Source organism: Heloderma suspectum, chromosome 4 (genome assembly GCF_057233095.1).
Source record: "Heloderma suspectum isolate Gila_16-S chromosome 4, 16-S_ref, whole genome shotgun sequence".
Taxonomy (NCBI): domain Eukaryota; kingdom Metazoa; phylum Chordata; class Lepidosauria; order Squamata; family Helodermatidae; genus Heloderma; species Heloderma suspectum.
In genome coordinates, this window is record NC_139461.1 from 173922116 (window position 1) to 173941817 (window position 19702).

General features: G+C 45.6%; 1 protein-coding gene across 5 annotated transcripts in view; it reads left to right on the forward strand.

Annotated features, from left to right (window-relative positions):
• Positions 1-6077: 6077 nt before the first annotated feature.
• The window catches only part of LAMC2 (laminin subunit gamma 2), an 86602-nt gene continuing 72977 nt past the window's right edge, over positions 6078-19702 (forward strand). The window contains exons 1-2 of one of the 5 annotated variants that reach the window (XM_084851323.1): positions 6078-6092; positions 6487-6742. In XM_084851323.1, coding sequence (XP_084707449.1) covers positions 6658-6742 — 85 coding nt within the window. In that variant the 5' untranslated portion in view covers positions 6078-6092; positions 6487-6657. Of the gene's footprint in view, positions 6093-6146; positions 6251-6321; positions 6447-6486; positions 6743-6857; positions 6995-19702 lie in introns of those variants that run through there. The other 4 variants (XM_084851322.1, XM_084851324.1, XM_084851328.1 and 1 more) reach the window with 4 other exon arrangements.

Genomic DNA, 19702 nt, shown 5'->3' on the forward strand with positions numbered 1-19702 from the left:
ACCCTCCCCTGTGCAGTTCAGGAGGCAGAAAATGTGGCATCTTTCAAAGGTCTCCTAAAAATGCACCTTTCCACCCTGGCTTTCCCTGGGTTGTACCTGTTGTTTGGTTTTACTTGGTTTTACATGCTGCTTTTAAGTTCGGTTTTATCATGTTGCATTTTATGGTTTTAACTGTTGTGAGCCCAGAAAGCCTCAGCTGTTGGACAGTATATATATGTAATTTTATATATATATATATTTCTTTTGTATCCTGTCCTTCCTCCAAGATCCTCATGGTATAGATGGGGGTTATTCAATATTTTCCGCCTAAGCCTGTGAAGTAGGTTAGACTGAGGGAATGAGAGCCTTGTGCCTGTGAATTTGAACTCTGGCTTTCCCAACAAAAGTCAGCACTGCACAACACCAGGTAGGCGGAAAGTAGACAGTGTTCTGGACCAATGGGCAATTTCTGCTGGAGCTCCCAGTTCCAGGTAGTAACTGGGATTCTTGTTGGTCTAAGTGGACCTTGCTCTCATTTTGCAAGGCACTTCTGATGATCTTAAGCACCACTTAAAGTGCAATCCTATCAAGATAGGGTTGCACTCGGGTTGCACTCGGGAATCCTATCAAGATAGGGTTGCACCGAACTCGGAGGCAACCGCCTATCCAAAGCAAGGCAGGAGAGGCATGGGGGGGATCGTTCCCTCCGCGCCTCTCCTGCCCTTCTATTTTCCACTAGACAGCTGTTTTTGGCTGTCTAGCTGTGTGTGTGGGGGGAACTGACCAGGAGAGGAGGCTGTGTGTATGACACATTGGATGTGTTGTACAGGCAGCTACGCTCTCCCCGCCCCAGAACACCCCCAGCCCCGCCCTTTTCTGTCGCTCCACGCTCCTCTTCTGAGCGCAGAGGATGGGGCTTCTCCACACTGCCCCCGAGGCAGTGCGGACATGGGGGGAGGTCAGCTTTCTGGGAACCAACCTTGGAGCACAGGCTCTGAGGTCAGTTCCCAGAAAAGAGCATATCCTATGGCCCTCTAGACAGTGTCTAGTGGCCATAGGATTGCTCCCTTAATATTATTTTTATGTGAAATTGTGAGCTGCCTTGGATGCATCTTGTGGAGAAAGACAGTCTATAAAAATGGAGTAACTCCTAGTAAGCAGTAATATAAATTAAGATGCTTTGTGAATGTAAAACATGCTGATGAACAACAGGGATTCAAGTATTTTAAAAAAACAGACCATGCAAGACTGAAGACAGTCTGTCCTTGCACTTCACCCCACACTGATCCTCAACAAGTATGTGATCTGGCCATATGGGGGCAATTGAAGCTCTAGAGCCCAGTACAGACTCCTGAGACAGATCCCAGAAACAGAGTAGGGCTATGCACTGCTTCGGCCCAGGGCCCAAACCCCAGGTCGAAGCAAGCCACTTCGGGCCGTTTCAGGCCCCTTCTGAGGTGAAGCAGAGGGGGCACAAAGCAACCCGGAGTGGGATCAGGCTCTTCAAAGCACTCGGTGCACTTCGGAGCTTCGGTACTCTGGCCCAGCCATGCCAGCGCCTCCGGCTCCTTACCTGAGGTGACTCACAGAAGTCACCGCTTCCACCGTCCCCGTTGCCTCCACCGCTGCCTGCTGCCAGCTGCCACTGCCGCCTCCTCTGCCACTGCCACCACTGTCATTGCTGCCACCTGCCGCCAGCTACAGAACCCCAGACGCACACCTGCTCTTGTTGCAGGGCCTTGCCATTTTAAAAATGGCAACTCCCTGCAACAAGAGCTGGTGCATGTCCAGGGCTCAGAAGGTGGCAGTGGCTGGCGGTGGTGATGACAGTGGCAACGGTGGCAATAATGGTGGTGGCGGAGGCAACGGCGGTGGCGGCAGAGGAGGAGGTGGCAGAGGCAGCAGCCCAGGTAAGAAGCTGGGGGTTTGCGTGGGGGCATTGGGGGGGGCTGAAGCAGGCTTCGGATGGCTGAATCCTGCTTTGGGTTTGGGGCCAAGTCTGGTCGGGGAGAGGGCCTAAATCAGCCTGAGCCGAATTGGGCCCTCCTCCAAAGCCACGAAACGGCTTCCACGTCAGATCGGTGGGTCCCTGCACAGCCCTAAAACAGAGCAACAACATTTGAAAGGGGACTCTAACACCACTTTCAAGTCCGTCACCGAATCAATAGAAAACTAATTACTTCTGAGGGGATCTGACTGAGGAGGAGGAGTGATGGGCGAACTTACCCTGAGCAAATTAGTTATTTACTTGGAAAGTAACAAATTAGTCCTGGTGAGCTTGGACAAGAGTTCGCCTTTACTCTGAACTCTCGTTCCCTGTATATGAGTTTTTGTGCATGTGCAATATTAAGGTGGATCTTTGGAGTTGTAGTTTGGAATTGTGTACTATGGCATAACATCATGTGTCACCATGTTATGCCCCCTTTTTGATTGGTTGCTTTCCTGTGTCCTGCCTGTGTGATGATGTCATGTGATGTTTACTCACTGTCACTGATGGCCAATATGAAGATGGACCCCGCAGCTTCCTCCTCCTCCTCCTCCTCCTCACAGAATCAGAGCTGTAGTGGCAGTGGTGACAACAAGGGACGCCGCTAAGGGGAGCACTTCAAGTAAGCTGGGGGCGGGTGTCTAGGTAATGGGATGACTGAAAATTTGGGCACACTCTCCGAATTCCAAACTTAACCATTCTGAACTTAATAGCAAATTTGTAATACACCCATCCAGGCTCACTACACAGGTGAGCATTACAAACGGGCAAATTTTGACCAACAAACCCACTCATTATGAAATTTGGCGGCATCACCAAGGATTACTTATAAACTGTGTAACTAATGAGTAAATGGGAGGGAGAACACTGAACTTTTATGTTGCACATTTGTTGGCTGTTAAGCTATGCCTAAATATGCAGGTACCGTATTGTTCGTGTTGCTTAAACCTTGTGCACAGGATCTCACCCTTGAACTTGTCATTAGTCCAGAACAGCTTGCATCCCATGATTCCATAGATGCAAAGATAATTATGAATACAAATCATAACACCCCACTTCACTGATAAGCATGCTTTTCAAGAGAGCACTTTTAGCAATCAACTTAAGAGGGTGGACTTCATTGATGATTTTCCAGTGGGCTGTCAGGACTATTCTATTCCACCGGGCTTTTGGTTTATTTTAATTCTACCTGCTTGTGGATTTGCTTTATTGGCGCTATCTAAGGGCCAGGCATCAGTTCCTCATTCGCTGTTTAATCAAGTGAGCTTGTCAGACACTTGCGCAGGGCTGCAGGAATCACTGAGCAGATCACTCCTGAGCCAAGTGATCAAGGGAAACCAGTCACTTTCCATGTCTTACTGTATACACTTTGGGGCTTGCTGTTGCTCTTCAGCCTCCGGAGCTTGGAGAGAGGACCAAATGTCTCCTCAAACCTGCCCGCCTGCTTGCCTGCCTGCTTCCTGAGCCAGTCCCCTTGCCCTCTCCAGAGTCCCTTGACATTTCCCTCTTCATCTCTTTTGTCCATGGGAGTGTTCGTCCACAGTTGCCCAGAAACTTTGAAACTCTTTGCCTCTATCCATCTCTGCTGCCTCAGCCTTCCACTGTCCGGTCTTGCCTTGGCCCAGAGACAAAGCACCTGACAAACCAAACCAACGCATGGTGATCTCACCCCTTGGTGCTCTAGCAATGCCTTTTCTGATCTTCCCATCAATGAGCAACCACAGAAGATTACCCTGTCTGAACCAGCATCAGCAGCTTAAGGCCGAGGAAGCTGTCAGACAACTCAAGAGATTATGGGGAAACATCTGAGCATTAATTACCTAAAATTGGAGTTTGGAATCAGCAACACCAAGCTAGGAGCCGAGGGAGGCCTTCATATCACCTTTGAGTTATGAACTCAGATACAACTATGATACATCTGTATAGGACTATTCCAGCTGTTTTATCATCAAACAGGCAATGTAAGAAGGAGTCCCTGTGAAAAGAATTTATGATGTGTGCATGATGTCACTGACGCTCAGCTATCACAGGTTGAGCTGAGCATCAAGATCATATGACTTGTGAAGACAGTGTTTGCAGAAAAGATTGCAGAGTCTCATAATGTCTTTATATACACTTTATTTATTAGTGACACTTATATACCACTAAATATAATAAAATCCCTCAGCGGTTCACAATAAATATTAAAATCACATTTAAAATACAATATTAAAAAGACAACACTAAAAACACTTCCAATTACAGCAATACAGGAGCAGTAAGATGGAGAGGCATGATTGATTTAATTACAGCCCAGGGAAAGCCTGGGCACAATTTATGGCACAATCTCATTTGGACTAGTCACACCATGTTAAAAAGGATGTTATAGCACAGGGGAAAGTACTATAATATGTGCATCCAAAAAGATCAAGGGATTAGGGTATGTTCTGTACATGTAAAGACTGAAACATTTAGTGCTTTGTTAGTTTAGGGAGAAAAAATGTTGACAGGAGAGACGTAGTGGAGGTTTATCAGGTTATGAATTATATGAAGAAAGGGTACAGGCACCTTCTCCGAGGCATCTACCTGGCTATGGTTAGAAGCAGGACATGAGATTACCTTGGTCTGATCCATTCCATACATTATGGTTTGGGATTTGGCCTGGGACAAATATTTATATTAAAGGCTATTATTCTTTTGAGATTCCAGGCAGAGTCCAGATTAATATGCATTGCAGTTTCAATTTTGTAAATTCATTGCCCTCATGATTACAGCAGCGTGTTTAAAAATAACCATGTGCATGGTATCTGCAAGAGGTGACTGCACCCTGGGGATCAGCTTCTATGCCAGGGGTAGGCAACTTGTGGCCCTGCAAATCCCACAAGCCCTAGCCAGCATAGCCAATGGTGAGGGATGCTGGGAGTTGAAGTCCAATAACACCTGGAGGGCCACAAGTCGCCTTCCCCTGTTCTGTGCCCTTTCCTTTCCTCTCATAGGATCACACTTGTGTTTCTCAACCCTACTGCTCCTCTTGCACCACAACATTTTCTTTGATTTTTTTTCCAATTTAAATATCTGAATTCTGTCAAGACTCATATAATCGGATTCAGACTACAAAACTCACCGATTGGGTTAATGTCGGGGGTTTCAAACTTATTCTGTGGAATGCTGATGTTTCTCAGGAGCTTATCAGGAGGTCCTCAGTTAGGAGAGCAGTCATGGTGGACTTGCTTCCCTACTACTCCTAGTGAGCTTTCCCTGCAAAGCAGAACCCTAAGGGAATGTCAAGTGTGTCCAAGAGTGCATCCTCAGCTTATGCAGGGCAACGGTGAGGTTTCATAAGTCTCATGTGAACTGGCTGTGGGCTGCAGGAAACGCCCCAGAATTCTCTCCAGAGCACAAGGGTTTGATGACAGATGTAGAGCAATTCCTCTGTAGATAAGTCCATGTAGAAAATGAAAGTAGAAACTCTGAAAACTGCTGGGTTAATGCAAATAAGAATAACTGCATAAACTGTATTGCTTTGCCTGCTTGAGTTTGGTACAAAATATGAACTATCTTGTTTGTACAGGGCTGGTGTTGTGGGGTGGGGGAAAGTGTTTGGATTTAGACAGATAAGATGTGAAATTTAATCCCACTTGACTATGAAATTTATTGGATAATCTCTCAGCCAAACCCACCTCAAAAAGTTGTTGTGAAAAATAAATGGTATAGCTCCTTAGAGTAAATGTGTGGTGCAAATGTAATAGATCAGCAGCTGTTTATTCTGAGGTCAAATTAACTGCAGGCTGTCTGCTCAGAGGTCCAGAAAAAAGTATTGCTAGATTGGATTTGAATTCAAGTCCTGGTTTGAATTGACAGTTATCAAAGCTGATTATTAGTGCTATTTTTTTCTGATGCAAGTACATATGATAGTTCTTCTGAATCTGAACATGTACACACACACCCGAGTATTTTCATTTGGATGAAATCCAAACCATCAGTCACCTCTTCCTCTTTTTTGTTATAGATTCAAAATCTGGCAGTCATTTAGACAATCTCTCTCCATCTGTTTACTTGAATAGCACCAGGTGAGGTGGGTTTGCTGGAGCCATAATAATAATTATAAAGCTAACAAATTCTTCACAAGTATTCTAATTGGGCAAAGGTGAGTGAGAACATGCTCATTTCATTCCAGAACATGGCACAGGTTTTACAAAAGTGGCGTTACCCAAGGAAGTAACTCCTTAGCGGAGTCATCGTTGACAGTCATGAGTTTGCTCTGATAAAGCTCTCCACTGCGGGATGGGTGCTTGGCTTGCCCTGGTAGGTGATGTTAATGGGGAAGATCAATGTTCTTGCTTTCAGTCCCTCTGCCACCCAACCCACTCCTGCTTGGCTTGGTGCCAGGGGCGTTTGCTGCTGTACTCTGTCAAGAAACGCCCCTGCAGCAGCAAAGAAGAAACTGTTAAGTGTCTCCCTGCACTGTATATGGGCTGGGCACACTTTTTTTATTCATAAGGTGAGTCACACTGAAGGCAAGCTCTTTTCTTCCTGTCTAGAGTGATTCAGGCTGAGAGGAGGTAATAAAAACCACCTGAAACAAGAAAAGGAGGCACGGTGGAATTGTCCACAGCTGCAAGGCCACCAGAGACCCTTGATTTCAAGACCTTTATTTGGAAGAGAATTGGATTTGAACACCTCCTAGGGAACATAATCCTGAATTCTCTGGAATGGCTCAGCACTGGCTAGTCACTCTGAGCTGCCTTGCAGTCACTCTTCTCCTCCCCGCAGCTCTTGGCACCCAAAGAAGAGAAGGTGAGGCTGGCTGACACGCTTAAAATCATCCTGCTGTTGTTTTGCAAATGGATCCCGTTTAACGGTCGTTTTCTCCCTCCAACCCCCCTCTCCACTTCTCCACTTCTGCTTGCAGTGTAGCGGTCTCCCCTTCCAAGCCGCTGTACAACCCCTGAATGTGCGAGACAACTAACTTGAGGACTCCCTCTTTATGAGCAAGTGGGGCTTCAGGAACTTGGGCAGAATAGTTCTTCGCAGGCCAGCTCTCTGCACGTGGGTGATATATGGGAGCAGTTCTTCATCCTTTGTAATCTACCCTTCCTTCCCCAGCCCTAGACCTCTCCTCTCTCCTCCAGAACCTCCTCACACCATCACGCTAGAGGTGGATGGGGAAGCATACGCCCTGGTCACCTAGCAACTGCAAGCTAGTTTAGTTACCCTCTGTGGTTTGATGGCTGAGCTTGAAGTATAGGGCCACAATTGCCCCATCGCTCCAATGGATACGTCCGCCTTGGATCTTTTAGTCCAAGTGGCAAGTGGATGGATGTTGCTCCACATACCTAAGACATAAATTTGAAGTTAAATTTCTTCATTCATACAGTACTTTACGAGTCATTCAGGGATCTTTAAAATTACTAAGCCGTCTGTTCTCCCAAAGCCTTCAGATAGGATATAAATTCAAATGAGACATTTTAATTCCTTTTCCCATACTTTTCTATGCCTTTTAGGGTGATGCAATGATCTGTGAGGATACTTTTTATTAGTGTTTTAGGACATGAGACACTCCGTTATTATTTAGGAGACAGAAATGCAGCTTCAGGGTTCATCATGCAAGTATATGAAATCTCTATGTGCATTTATGTGCCAATAAAAACAACACAGAGACTTGTGGCATCTTAAAGGTTAATGCATGTATTTATTCTGGCATAAACTTCTGTGGACCCTGTCCACGTCATCAGATGCATGCAGTGGAAAGTGTCCACGAAAGCTTATGCCAGAATGAACAGCTTTGTCAGCCACAAGACCCTTTGTTGGTTTTGCTGCAACAGGCCAACACGGCTACCCCTCTGAAAAATGTTTACCAGTGTTTACAAAAGGCTTTTGTATGTGAGTGTAACGATTTCTGTGATATAATCCTCTGAGGATTCAGCAGGCATTTCTGTGTCTTCAAACTTAACTACATGCATCTGACACTTTCATCATATAAGTTTGTATTACTTTACAGTCATGTTAACTCTCCCACAATTAGGAATGCTGGGACTTCGTCCAGTTGCCCTCTTTTGCCCTGTTAACAGGTCAGAGGTCTTAGAGTATAAAGGTACTTCGCCAACTTGGTGCCGTCCAGATGTTTTAGACGTCAACAGCAGGGCCAATGGTCAGAAATGCTCAGAGTTGTAATCCAAAACATCTGGAGGACATCAGCTTAGGGAATGCTGCTTTAGGCCCTCCGTCTACCTCTTCCTGCTGTACCTATATATACTACCAATTTGCATGGCCATCCGAGGAACCCACAAGGGGAAGATTTGGCCTGGGCCTGAAGTTCCCACCCCTGGTTTGGCCTTACCTCCTTAGGCTCTACAGCATTTGTCCAGCTCCAATGCTGGAAATGCTCCGGCTGGGGAAAAACATCTTCAAACGGCTGAGCATGGGGTGGGGGGAGGGTTTTGCTCCCCTCCCCCTCCCCACACTCCATTTAATGATGAAAGTAGACTGTCAGTCCCACTTTATAGCCAAATACAAACACGCGCACTTCTGTTTTGAACCTTGGAATACAGGTAGCCTGACCACCATGAATATGATCTGTAATGCAGAAGATTTCAGTGAAAGGGACCAACGGTGTTGACAGGAGTGAAGTGATTTTGTGTGTATGCCTGCCCTGAGAAATATATATGACACTGGTGCATGACCCCCAGCATGTGTCAGAGACATATACGGCCCCCCAAATTTGGCATAAGCCAGGCTGGAATTCACCCAAATGACCTCCATGTCTATCAAGTTAGGAGTTATGTACTGCATATTTAAATATACATCGTTGCAATGGTTTTACAGTTTGGAGATTTGTGTGAAAACTCTAAAACTGTATAGTGTCTCGAGCTGTTTACAATGTTAGGTATTGGGGAAGGGCTGCAGGGTGTGCGTGTGTAATGTCTCCCATCTAATGGGAAAGTGGCAAAGTTAAAATGTTTTAGTGCTGCATTACATATGCATTTTTAATTGTGATTTTTATTTTTTGTATGTAAGCCGCATTGAGATTTTACTATATCAAGTGGTATACAAGTATAATTAATAAAATGAATAATAAATGAGTGGGGGAGAACTCTGGACTGTGATGCCAAAATGAAGGGAGGGGGTTTATTTATTTTCATTGATATCCTGACTTTTCTTCAAAGTCCAGTTTTATTACAGATGTAGTGTTCTGCGCTTAGAAGGTTCATGACTTGAGAATGTAATATTTTGAATCTATATTGGGAGCAGGCTCTCAAGCCAAGAGGCACAGAAAACAGGAATGGGAGGGGTGGGTGGGGAGTAGATGGGAAAGCATGGAAAAGGGGACAGAATAAGGGGTTTAGCACTTAATATAGTCTTGTCTGGTTTTTGTTTGATTGATTCTTTTGTGTATATTTAAATTTGTTATCACGTGTTGAAGCCCCTAAGATTGGGAAGGATCTAAATTTAAGCAAATAATAAGTGTGTTTCAGATTCCATAGCCAGAAAACCAAGTCTGTCATGAGGGGACAAATTATATGCATTCAACCAATTTAATACATGTAATTGATTTGTGGGCTTGTTTGGTTGTTTGGGTTAGATTTCATTGGTTAGGTTTGCTGTATTGCAATGTTCTTTTTTTCTTCATGGACTGAGGGCTCTATCACGCAGGTGGAGAATTCCGCATCAATACTGGTGCTTTCCCCATCTGGTACCTTGCAGGATTGGCTCGTTCTCTTTAAATGGCTGTCCTCATCGTATTATTTTTTGTTTCCTTCCTTTTCATGGGGGTGGTGATCCTGCTCGGAGACATTACAACCTTTCCGTGAAGAACTATTACATGCGCTGGGGGCATCAAGATAATTCCTCCCTGGTTCCTGCCCCTTTCCCTCCCCTTGCACATTCCTGGTGGCTGGGCTATGACTGACATGCAGACAGCCCCCCTGCCCCCCACCTCCCCATCCCCCCGTTGTGTGTTTCATCGATACCTCTTCCTTTTACTCTGCCATTTGCTCGGCTGACAGGAATGCACAGCATGGGAGCCTGGCAGGCCAGGATGCTGCCACGCTGGGCTGATTTCCCCCTCCTTGGAGGAACATGCATCAGGGTGTGCTAGTGAAATGCCCCTCTGCCTCCTTGTTCTGAGTGCTGCAGGCCAAAAATGGCAAGGACCCGAAATGGCACAGGTGCGGCAAGGCGACACGCCCCACAGCCCATCGTCACTGCCTTCGCCATCATGACCACACTCCCAACACCCCAAAGCAACCGCCCACAGCCACCAACACAGCAGTTTATTTGCGCTCCGGGAGAAATACACGGGCAGGCCAGAGCGCACCTGTTGCGTGGACTGGAAAAATACCACATTTTTTCCCGTTTGAGGATAACATGGGGTAGGCAGGGGGAAATTGTGGGAGGTCATTCCTAGAGGACGACCACGTCGTGTAATGGACCTGCAAACTTTCATGAGTGGCCAATCATTAATGTGTGATAATCTGCAGGTGTAGAGACACCCCGACTCAGGAGGAGGTAGCTGCAGTGAACACATGAGGGCATGCATGCTTCCCAGTCATTTCTGAATTCTCCAGAAGCAATACAGCATGTACTCCTGTAATTTCCAGCCAACTACCATGGCCAACGGCCATGCTGTCTAGGAATTATGGGAGTTGCAGCCCAACACATCTGGAGGCCACCAGCTTGGGGAAAGCTGCAATAGGGTGAGTGGATAGGCTGGCAGCCAATCATTATCCCCATGGAGGAGCATGTGACTCTTGTTTTGTGCCTGTGCTCTGGATATATAGCATGAAAGCATCCTGGCCTAGTACAAAAGAAATCAAGCTGCAGCCCATCACCTTCACAGCTGCAGAATACAGTCATTTTCAAGGAAGGGCACCTCCAGTATCACTAGGGATGAACCTTGAATTGGCACTAGTTCTCTATTCTTCCTCCATGTCCAGCATAAACAAAGGGGCTTGTTCATTACCACCTTTAATCACCTTACTTGATTAAAATTCAGTCTGTTTGAGTTGTATGTTATAGACACATTCAGGTGTAAGTAGCATGACTAAAGTGCAGCACTACTTTCACTATATTCAGGTAAAAGTAGCAGTTTGCGTCCGATAGGTTTGACTGCTTCAAGTTTGTAAGTGCACTAATCCTTCTGCCTGAATGAACAAAGTGGAAAGCGCTGACCCCAGAATGCTCCCCTTGTGAAGGCTGGAAAGTAGAAGGCGCCATTCCCTCTTGCCTGCCAAGATAATCAGTGCCCAAAGTAGCAATCTAGGAAGTGGATTGTTCAGTGCCAAGTCACGTTTCCACATTATCCTAGAAGTGGAAAGAGGAAATCTAAGCACAGAAGGCCCTGTTCCCAGGGTGGAGGAGCAGGCTGGCTGATCTCCAGTCTGGGGGTTGAACAGGGAACACCAGGGGTTGGGACTAGTTTAAGGCCCAGTGCACATGTAATGACAACCCATGGGTTGTGAGGACCGCACAGGAACGAGCAAGCTCACTGCCTTGTGACCGCTTGCCATGTCCACTTCGTTTCCGGTTTACAAAACAACCCAGGAACGTACCTGGGTTGTTTCCGGTGACATCCGAATTTGGAACTCTGGGTTGTTGACCATGGATTAAAACTCTGGGGTGGTTCTTCCTCAACAACCCAGAGTGCATGGTTCGAACGTCTTAGCAAACAAGCCAATTATTTTGTAAACTGGAAACAAAGTGGAAGCTGTGGGCAGTCGCAAGGAAGTGTTCTCATTCACTCTCATGCGGCCCCAACAATCCATGGATTGTCACTATATGAGAACCAGGTCTAAGTGAGTTATCTGCGACTGCTTGTGCTCAGGCCTCAGAGCTCTCTTCAGGCATAGGAAGGAACAGGGACACCCAGTATCAGCCGCTGCAGTTGGCAGGCAACATGAAGCATCCATTTTGGCCAGGACTGGTATAAATATGTATGAGGGTGACCTTCTACCTTTGCCTCACCAGCAGAGCATTTTGCTTCCTGCAGTCCAGCTCATGCCACTGACACTGGGGTGTCATTGGGCTTCAGGTACAGCAGGAGTCCCCAATCTTTTTAGGTTGGTGGGTACATTTGGAATGTTGATAGTGTTATGGGCACTCTCACAAAATGGTTGTCCTGGGGGTAGGGTCCTTCATAAAATGGCTGCCATGGTGGACACGGCTGGTCACAAAACACTCATTCCACAGAAGGCAGGCTGGTGAGACTAAAAGAAAAGTAACTTGCCCAAGAACCTAAGTCCAAGGCAGAGGCGGGGTCTGGCATCTTGTATTCCACTTTGTGGAAACTGATAGAGTGGTAGACAGCAGGAAGCTATCCCTGTGCCATAAGTTGGATAAAGGTTTGGGGTTTAATTTTTTTAAGCGTTTCAAGATACCAAGAAGCAAATGTGTTTTATGCATGGACTCTAAGAGCTCACTCAGTGACCACCATCACAGGTTGATGATCGCTGTTAGGATTTTCATATGACCCCAAGAACAATGTTTTCCAGTGTAGTCAAACCACATATTCACTGCCAGTCATCAAATGCAGGGAACTGATGTACATGAATGGATAAACCAGCCCTTAGGCCATGTCTGCATGGGGCGTGATGGTAGGGAGTCTGATGGTGAATCCACTCCGGGTTCCAGTCAGAACCAATTGGAACTTTAAAGGAGCTATCCAAGCAGTTCCAATTGGTTCTGACTGAAACCCGGAGTGGATTCACTGCCCCACTGACATCAGAGCCACCAGCCTCCACTGCATCCAATCTCCCCAAGGCTATATGATATCTGTGTTCAAACGGTACTGATCAGAGAAGCCGTGGCAGCCTGAACAAAGGTAGTGTAATCCACACAATCAAAGGAGTGAGGGCTTTTGCTGGTCTATGCAGGGGTTAAACTCCAATATTAGTAAGCAGCAGTTTGACTAAAGAGATTCCTTTGTGGGGAATTCAAATGTTCTATTGTTGGTGGACGTGCCAGTGGATCCAAAACAAAAGTCCCAACTGTATGCTGTAAGTCAGCCTCTCCCAACCTGGTGCCCACCAGATGTGTTGGCTGTCTGGTACAGTCCGGCACATCTGGATGGAACCAGGTTGGAAGAGGCTGCTATAAGTGGAGTCATGTTGAGTGTGTGTGTGTATATATATACATATACACACACGTACATACATACATACAAATACACAGATACACATACACAAGGTTTTATTGTGAAAACCTATCTCAGCACTGAAAATCTCATTCAAAGAGCTTCATGAAGTAACTCGACAGGCAGCAACAGCACTGGAAAGCCATGTGAAATCACCTTGTAAAAACATGCAATTACAGACTTGCTTATCATGATGTAATTGTCTTCAAGGATGCTATTGACAGCCCCAAGACAGTTTTTTTTAAACCACAGCAGAATCAAGGCATGATTAGGTGATGTCATCTGTAAACCTGTTGAGCTATTGGGTATGAAAATTGCTATGCATTGCTAATTATATGTGTCAGTTAATCTAACCAGCAATCATTGCCATATTGGGGGGGGGGGTCGGTTGCAAAAAATGAGCAAGGGGTGTCAGGCTTATTTCTCATTGAGACTGTAAACCTGTATCTGCACTGGACCACTTTGGAATGAAAGAGAGGGCTCACAGGAGTGAACGCTTCTCCATGAAGGTCGCACACTCTGGCCTCTGCCATAGCCTAGGGCACCTAAGGCTGGGGGCAGGGGGGCTATTCCCACTGCCTCCCAGGAAGAACGTCACGACAAGGGGGAGACTGGCCTGAATGCACTGGCCAGAGAGGGAGCAGCTGCAAAAAGCGTGCTGCACCCTTCCCGTCCCGAAAGAGCACTTATGTATACGTAAGAACTATGACCTGGTGCCTGAATTTCTTTTTTCCATCTCTCTCCCCGGCCCTTTTCCTTTTGTGTCATGTCTTTTTGATTGTAAATCTGAGGGCAGGGCTTATCTTATTTATCTTTGTAAGCTGCCTTGGAAGCCTTTGTCAGCTGAAGAGCAGGGTAAAAATGCTTTAAATAGATAATGCCTTCTGCATAGAAAAATAGCATGTCAGGGACAAGGATCCTTGCCCATCCTTCTTCTCATGCTAGTTGTGTCTCTCTGTCTGTCTCTGTCTCTATCTCTATCTATATATCACACATGTTTACTAAGAACTAAGATCTACCTGAAAGACACCCTTCTCCCATACAAGCCTGCCTGATTTTTTAAATTTTCTGGAGAGGTCCTTCTTTCAAGACTGCTGTGTTTGGTGGCAACCCAAGAAAGGGGCCTTTTCGGTGACCGCTCCCAGGCTGTGGAGATTAGGGAGATTAGGTTTGCTCCCTCTCTATTGTCCTTCGGCCAGCAGGCAAAGATCAGTTTATTCAAGAAAGCCTGTAGGCTGGAAGTGGGTCCGTTGGGTTTGGTGCTGTTATTATTATGTTTTGTTGTATTTGTTGTATTTTAATGTATTGTCTTAGTGTTTTAAACAATTTTAATTGTTTCTGTATGCTGCCTTGACTGCCATTTTTGGGTAGAAAGGCAGGGTACAAGTAAAACAAATGAACAAACAAATAAAAAAATGCTGTGGCTTAAAGTGGTCTTTAAATAAAATAATAACTGACACACATAACATTACAATGCCTTAATTCAGACACCTCACAAACCTTAGTTAAGGAAGCTTTATCATGGTGTGGTGCCTGGTTGGATTTATAAAGTGTGGTTTCTGATTGGCTTGGCAAACCAGAATCAGAAACCATGGTTTGAACTGGTTTTGTAAACCATGGTTTGTTCTCATTATGGTTTGGTGTGATGTCTGCATTGACTAACCATAGTTATGGCCATCACTTGACCTCCAGAGGATGTTGTACCATTGAGGCAGAAATGAACATACAAAGCCCAGCAGCAAGAAGACAGAAAATGGAAGCAGATAAGCCGCTATAAGCCATAGTTTGCCTTTTGTAAGTATGTTTGGAAGCTCAAACCATGGAATGGTTAGTGCAAACCATAGTTTGGAATGATTTCTGAAATGAGCTCGTATCATCTATACCTTCTATAGCTAACCCACCCCCCTTAAAAGAAACAGAAGGAAGACACAGGGCTTCTTCACACGGAGCTTTTATCCTGCTGTTGAGATTGGTTACTCACGGAAGTTTGTGGGTCCTTTAGATGATGTTGTAAACCTCCAGGCTTAGTGCATCTCCTGCACTAAATTACCTTTATTCCATTGTTTAATAGTTCAGAGATAATGAGCTATCAAATTACCCCACTTGAGTTCCTGCCATGAAAAAGGAAAAGCCGCAATAAGAGGAGCTACACCAATGAAGCATGAAAGACTCAGATAAGGGGGGAAAGGAGGGGGGAAAGGGGTGGATGGGAGAAAGTGTGTGTAAAGGGAGTCCATCGTGACCCTGCATTTAAAACAGAAGCAGAAAGCCCCATTGTAAATGTAGGATTTTAGGCTTGTGTAGAGATGTTCAGAGACTCTGTGTTCTGTCCTGGTTTACATTACACTGGTTTACTAATTACAGTGATAATTAGTTTAGTTTTCAGCTTGAGCTTGAAAGTCAGAGTTAAATAAAACTCCCATATCAGTTGTGGATCAATGAACAAACATAGATGTCAAACGAAGTTCAGTGTGTGTGTGTGTGTGTGTGTGTATATATATATATGTATGTATGTATGTGGCTGAAAGGCTTTCAGTCTAAATAGAGACCTGGGGGTAGAACAAAGAGGGATCTCAGGACATTGATTGTTGTTATGATACTCACTTTCTGCAGTCTGAATTGGATTTTCATTTGCTTCTGGGCGAAAGTGTTTAGTTTGACAAAGCTCTGTATGTATTGGGATCTGCCCCTTACGGTATCATATAGCACTTAAGGAACGAGAGCCATTTGGTTCCTGAGAGTTCATATTCAGAAAGACAGTCATGGTCGTGCTCTTCCAGAAGGCCCATTGTTTTGAAACTCCTTTGTCTCGTTTATGTTGGTGGGTAGGGACTGAATATCTGTGCTTCTTTACGGCCTTACTTCTAAGTTTTTAACAGTTTCAGTTGGCGTTCTTTTTATTCAAAGTCCCTGCTGTTAAGGCCTTTGGACGCAGGGCTCATGTCTAGAAATGTGAATTATAAAATATATCCCAAATAGCAGGACAAAATGTATTTGAAACAGCACCATGATCACCTTTCCTGTATCCTATGTGCCATGTGACTCTCCATCCTTATAATTCCTGTGTCAGCCTCTAAGGGTCTAACTACAGATTACATAGCAATGCATGTAACAAAACACTATGTTGTAAAACTGCTGCATCTAGGGAAAAGTAACTTCTGGAGGGCGTAATTTTCAGTGGAGAAGTGATGCTCACTGCTTCCCCATTCCTAATCACCCCAAGCTGCTTCTCCCACCAATCCCTGGTTCCAGATTTCCACTTGTAATGGTAAATACAGGTGTTCAGCCTCATGTGTGTGTACGGAGGGAAATGGGTGGTGTGGAAGAGTTGCAGCAGAAATTGGTGGGTGGGGAAAAGCTCTAGTACCCTCTGTCCCCTACTGCTTCACCACTGAAAATCACACACTCACAAAGTTGCTTTTCCCTAACAGGAAAAACTGTCACTCTGTCTATATAAGGATATATAAGGGCAGGGCCTGCAGCATCACTTTTGTACAGTGCCTGGCACACAGTTGTCCCTGATAAACACGATGAAGTGGTAGATAATGAACAGGATCACTGATTACCATCCTGAACTTCTGGAATGGGGCTCAGCCAAAACAGATTGAGAGACACCAACATAAAGTATATGTATGTCAAAAGGAGTGAATGTGGGGTTCACATTGGTGAATGTGCATGAATGAACATCCTGGAGAGCTTAGAAGAAACATGCGCATTCCTGTATGACATGATGGTGGGAATGCTGACTGTCTGTGCAAGGAAGCAATGGCAAGGTAATGGCAAGTCTCAGCGAAAAGCTGAATTTCTGAAGCAGCGGTAATTTGCAAGACCTGGCAGGCTTCTCTATGCATATACTGTATAGAACCTATACTACAGGTATTTCCCCATCCCATCTTCTTTATGCCTGCATATCATGTGTGTCCCTTGATTCCCCTTCTCCCTAGCCACATACCTATGATCCAATTCATTCTATTCTCCCAAATACTCTTGGATACTTGGGCTGTGTTGCTGATTGGGTTCACTGGAGCTGTACTTGTTGCCTTTGTATCCCACAATTTGTCAGAGGAGATCATGGCAGCCATGTTATCCCATTTTATCTGGACAAGAAACCCGTGAAACTGTTAAACTTCGTGGTGACTTGCCCAAGGCCAAACAGTAGATTTCTTGGCCAACCAGAGATCTGAACCCAAGTTTTGCACCAGGTTCAACACTTTGTCTGTGGTACCACACGGGGCCTAACCACATGTTACGTGAGAACAAACCTAGGTTTTCAATTGATTATGCACATGATAGGGTGCTGCAGGTAATCCTGGCACTCAGATGAGTATCTGTGGGCCTAATTCAAAATAACACTCTGCATTTATATAGCACTTTAGAGTGTCCAAAACATTTCATCTACATTGGCTGGGTTCACACAACACACTAATCCGCACTCAGTGGTTGAGTGTGGGTTGATGTTGAACCATAGGTTGTTTGTTGAACTGTGGATTAGCGTGTTGTGTGAAGTCAGGACATTTTATGCAGGGTGGCTTGTTAACCAAGCAGTGTGGCTTATTTTTCTCAAACAGGCCACCTTTAGAACCCATGGTTTGTTGTTGGATTGTTCAGGGTGGTTAACAAGCCACCCTGTGGAAAATGCCCTGAGTATGGGCAACATGCTAACCCAGAGTTCAACAAACAACCCACACTGAACCACTGAGTATGAGTTAGTATGTTGTGTGAACCCAGCCATTATCTCAGGAACCTGTATAATGCATGCATTTGTGTGAATCACCATTACGTTTTTAAGTATATGCCCCAAAAGATAATGTGGAAATAGGGTTTAAGATTTAAGCAGCCATATTATGTCCGCTTTTCTTCTGTCCCATCTTGCAGCCTGCCCAGGTAATCTGGTCTTTTTTTTAAAAAAGGAGGAAACACAGAATTCCATGTAACATGTGTGGTTTGAGCCTTGAGCTACTGGAGAAGCAGAAAATGACCCACTTCTGTGGAAACAGGAGGGCTCCAGCAGGAGCTAACTTCAAGCAAGGAAGGGGCACTGAGGGAGCCTGGGAAAGGGAATGAGGCTGCTGACAGGCACGTGAGTGGAGGCGCTGCCTTGGGCAGGCTGAGTAAATTCCAGGTGCTGCTGAGTGAGCGTTGAGGGGAGTGAGCTCAGCTCTACTTGGCTTGGCAGCCTTGGCAGACGCAGGATACGTCCCATTTGTAGGAACCTCTCAGGTGCCTGGAATGCAAGTGGCATGCCTGAGCCTGAGCAGATGTGTTGGCAGCCAACTTGCAGATTAGCTGGAGCAGCTGTTGAGTGCTCTCTGGATTTCTAAGACAAATACATGATGGCAAAAGCACCTCAGTACGGATGATAATTTGCGGAGTTGGTGGGAGACAGAGACTGAGATGTGGCTCTTGAATATATATGATTCTCCCCAGTGTTTATTACAAAGAGGTAGATTTTCCTCCCCTTTATCTGGGCATGTTCATATTCTGCATGTGGGTGCACACACACAGCCCTGCACGCACAAGCATTTTGAAGGAAAAAAACAGTCCAAATCCTGTATTTGGAAAACAGAGAATAAGCATTAAAAAATAAACCACATTTACAATATTGATAGACTTGTTTGAATCATAGAATAGTAGGGTTGGAAGGGGCCTATAAGACCATCAGGTCCAACGCCCTGCTCAATGCAGGATTTGCAACTCTTCCTCAAAACCTATCTTAACATCTTAGGGCATAGCTACACTACCAACAAGTACTGATATATACCTGTTTAACTATCATAGTTTCTGTGTCCAACATATTGGCTGGGGCTAAGTCTGCAAAAGGCAGGGCAAGAGTCAAACCTGGGCAGGGTGAACCCCTTTCTCTCTCTCTTTCTATCACCCTCTTCTCTCTCTCTCTCTCTCTCTCTCTCTCTCTCTCCTTTTCTTACTCACTCAGTGGGCTGCTGGGGGAGGGACAGCTAGCTCTTTCCAGAGGCCTGAACTGATCACTTGCACCTCTAATATAAATATAATTCATAAATATAAATGCTTAAAATAACAAATAAATAATTGCTGATATACAAATAGGAGAGCCTCCTTTCTCAGCCAGAAAAGCCAGATAACCCCTGTAGAAGTTCTGTCATGCCCAGGTACTTTTTGAGCACCCTAGGTAACCATCCCCTCCCTTTCCAAGCAACCTGCAGGAGGCACTCCAGAGCACCACTGGTAATATCAAAATAGAGTTTACAATTTTCTTATCTCAGCCAGAGTTTTGTGTTCAGTTTTAGGGAGCAATTCTATGGGGATAGGAGGCCGCCTCCGAACTTGGAGGCAACTGCCTATCCAATGCAGGGCGGGTGGAGCGCGGAGGAGATTTCTCCTTGGCGCTCCGGCCACCCTGTGCTTGCAGCTAGATGGCTGATTTGGGCTGACTAGCTGCAGCACTTTGGAGCAGGGGCGGGGCAGTCGGACAACGCATAGGAAGCATCGTACCGGCCTTCCATGTCCCCTCCCCTCCCTGCCCCTGGGAATGCCCCCTTTCCTCCTGCTCCATGCTGCTCTTACGGGTGCAGGGCTGGGACAATCCGCACTGCCTATGAAGTGGCAGGGGAGGGGGCGGGGAGGCAGTTTTCTGGGAACCGACCTCA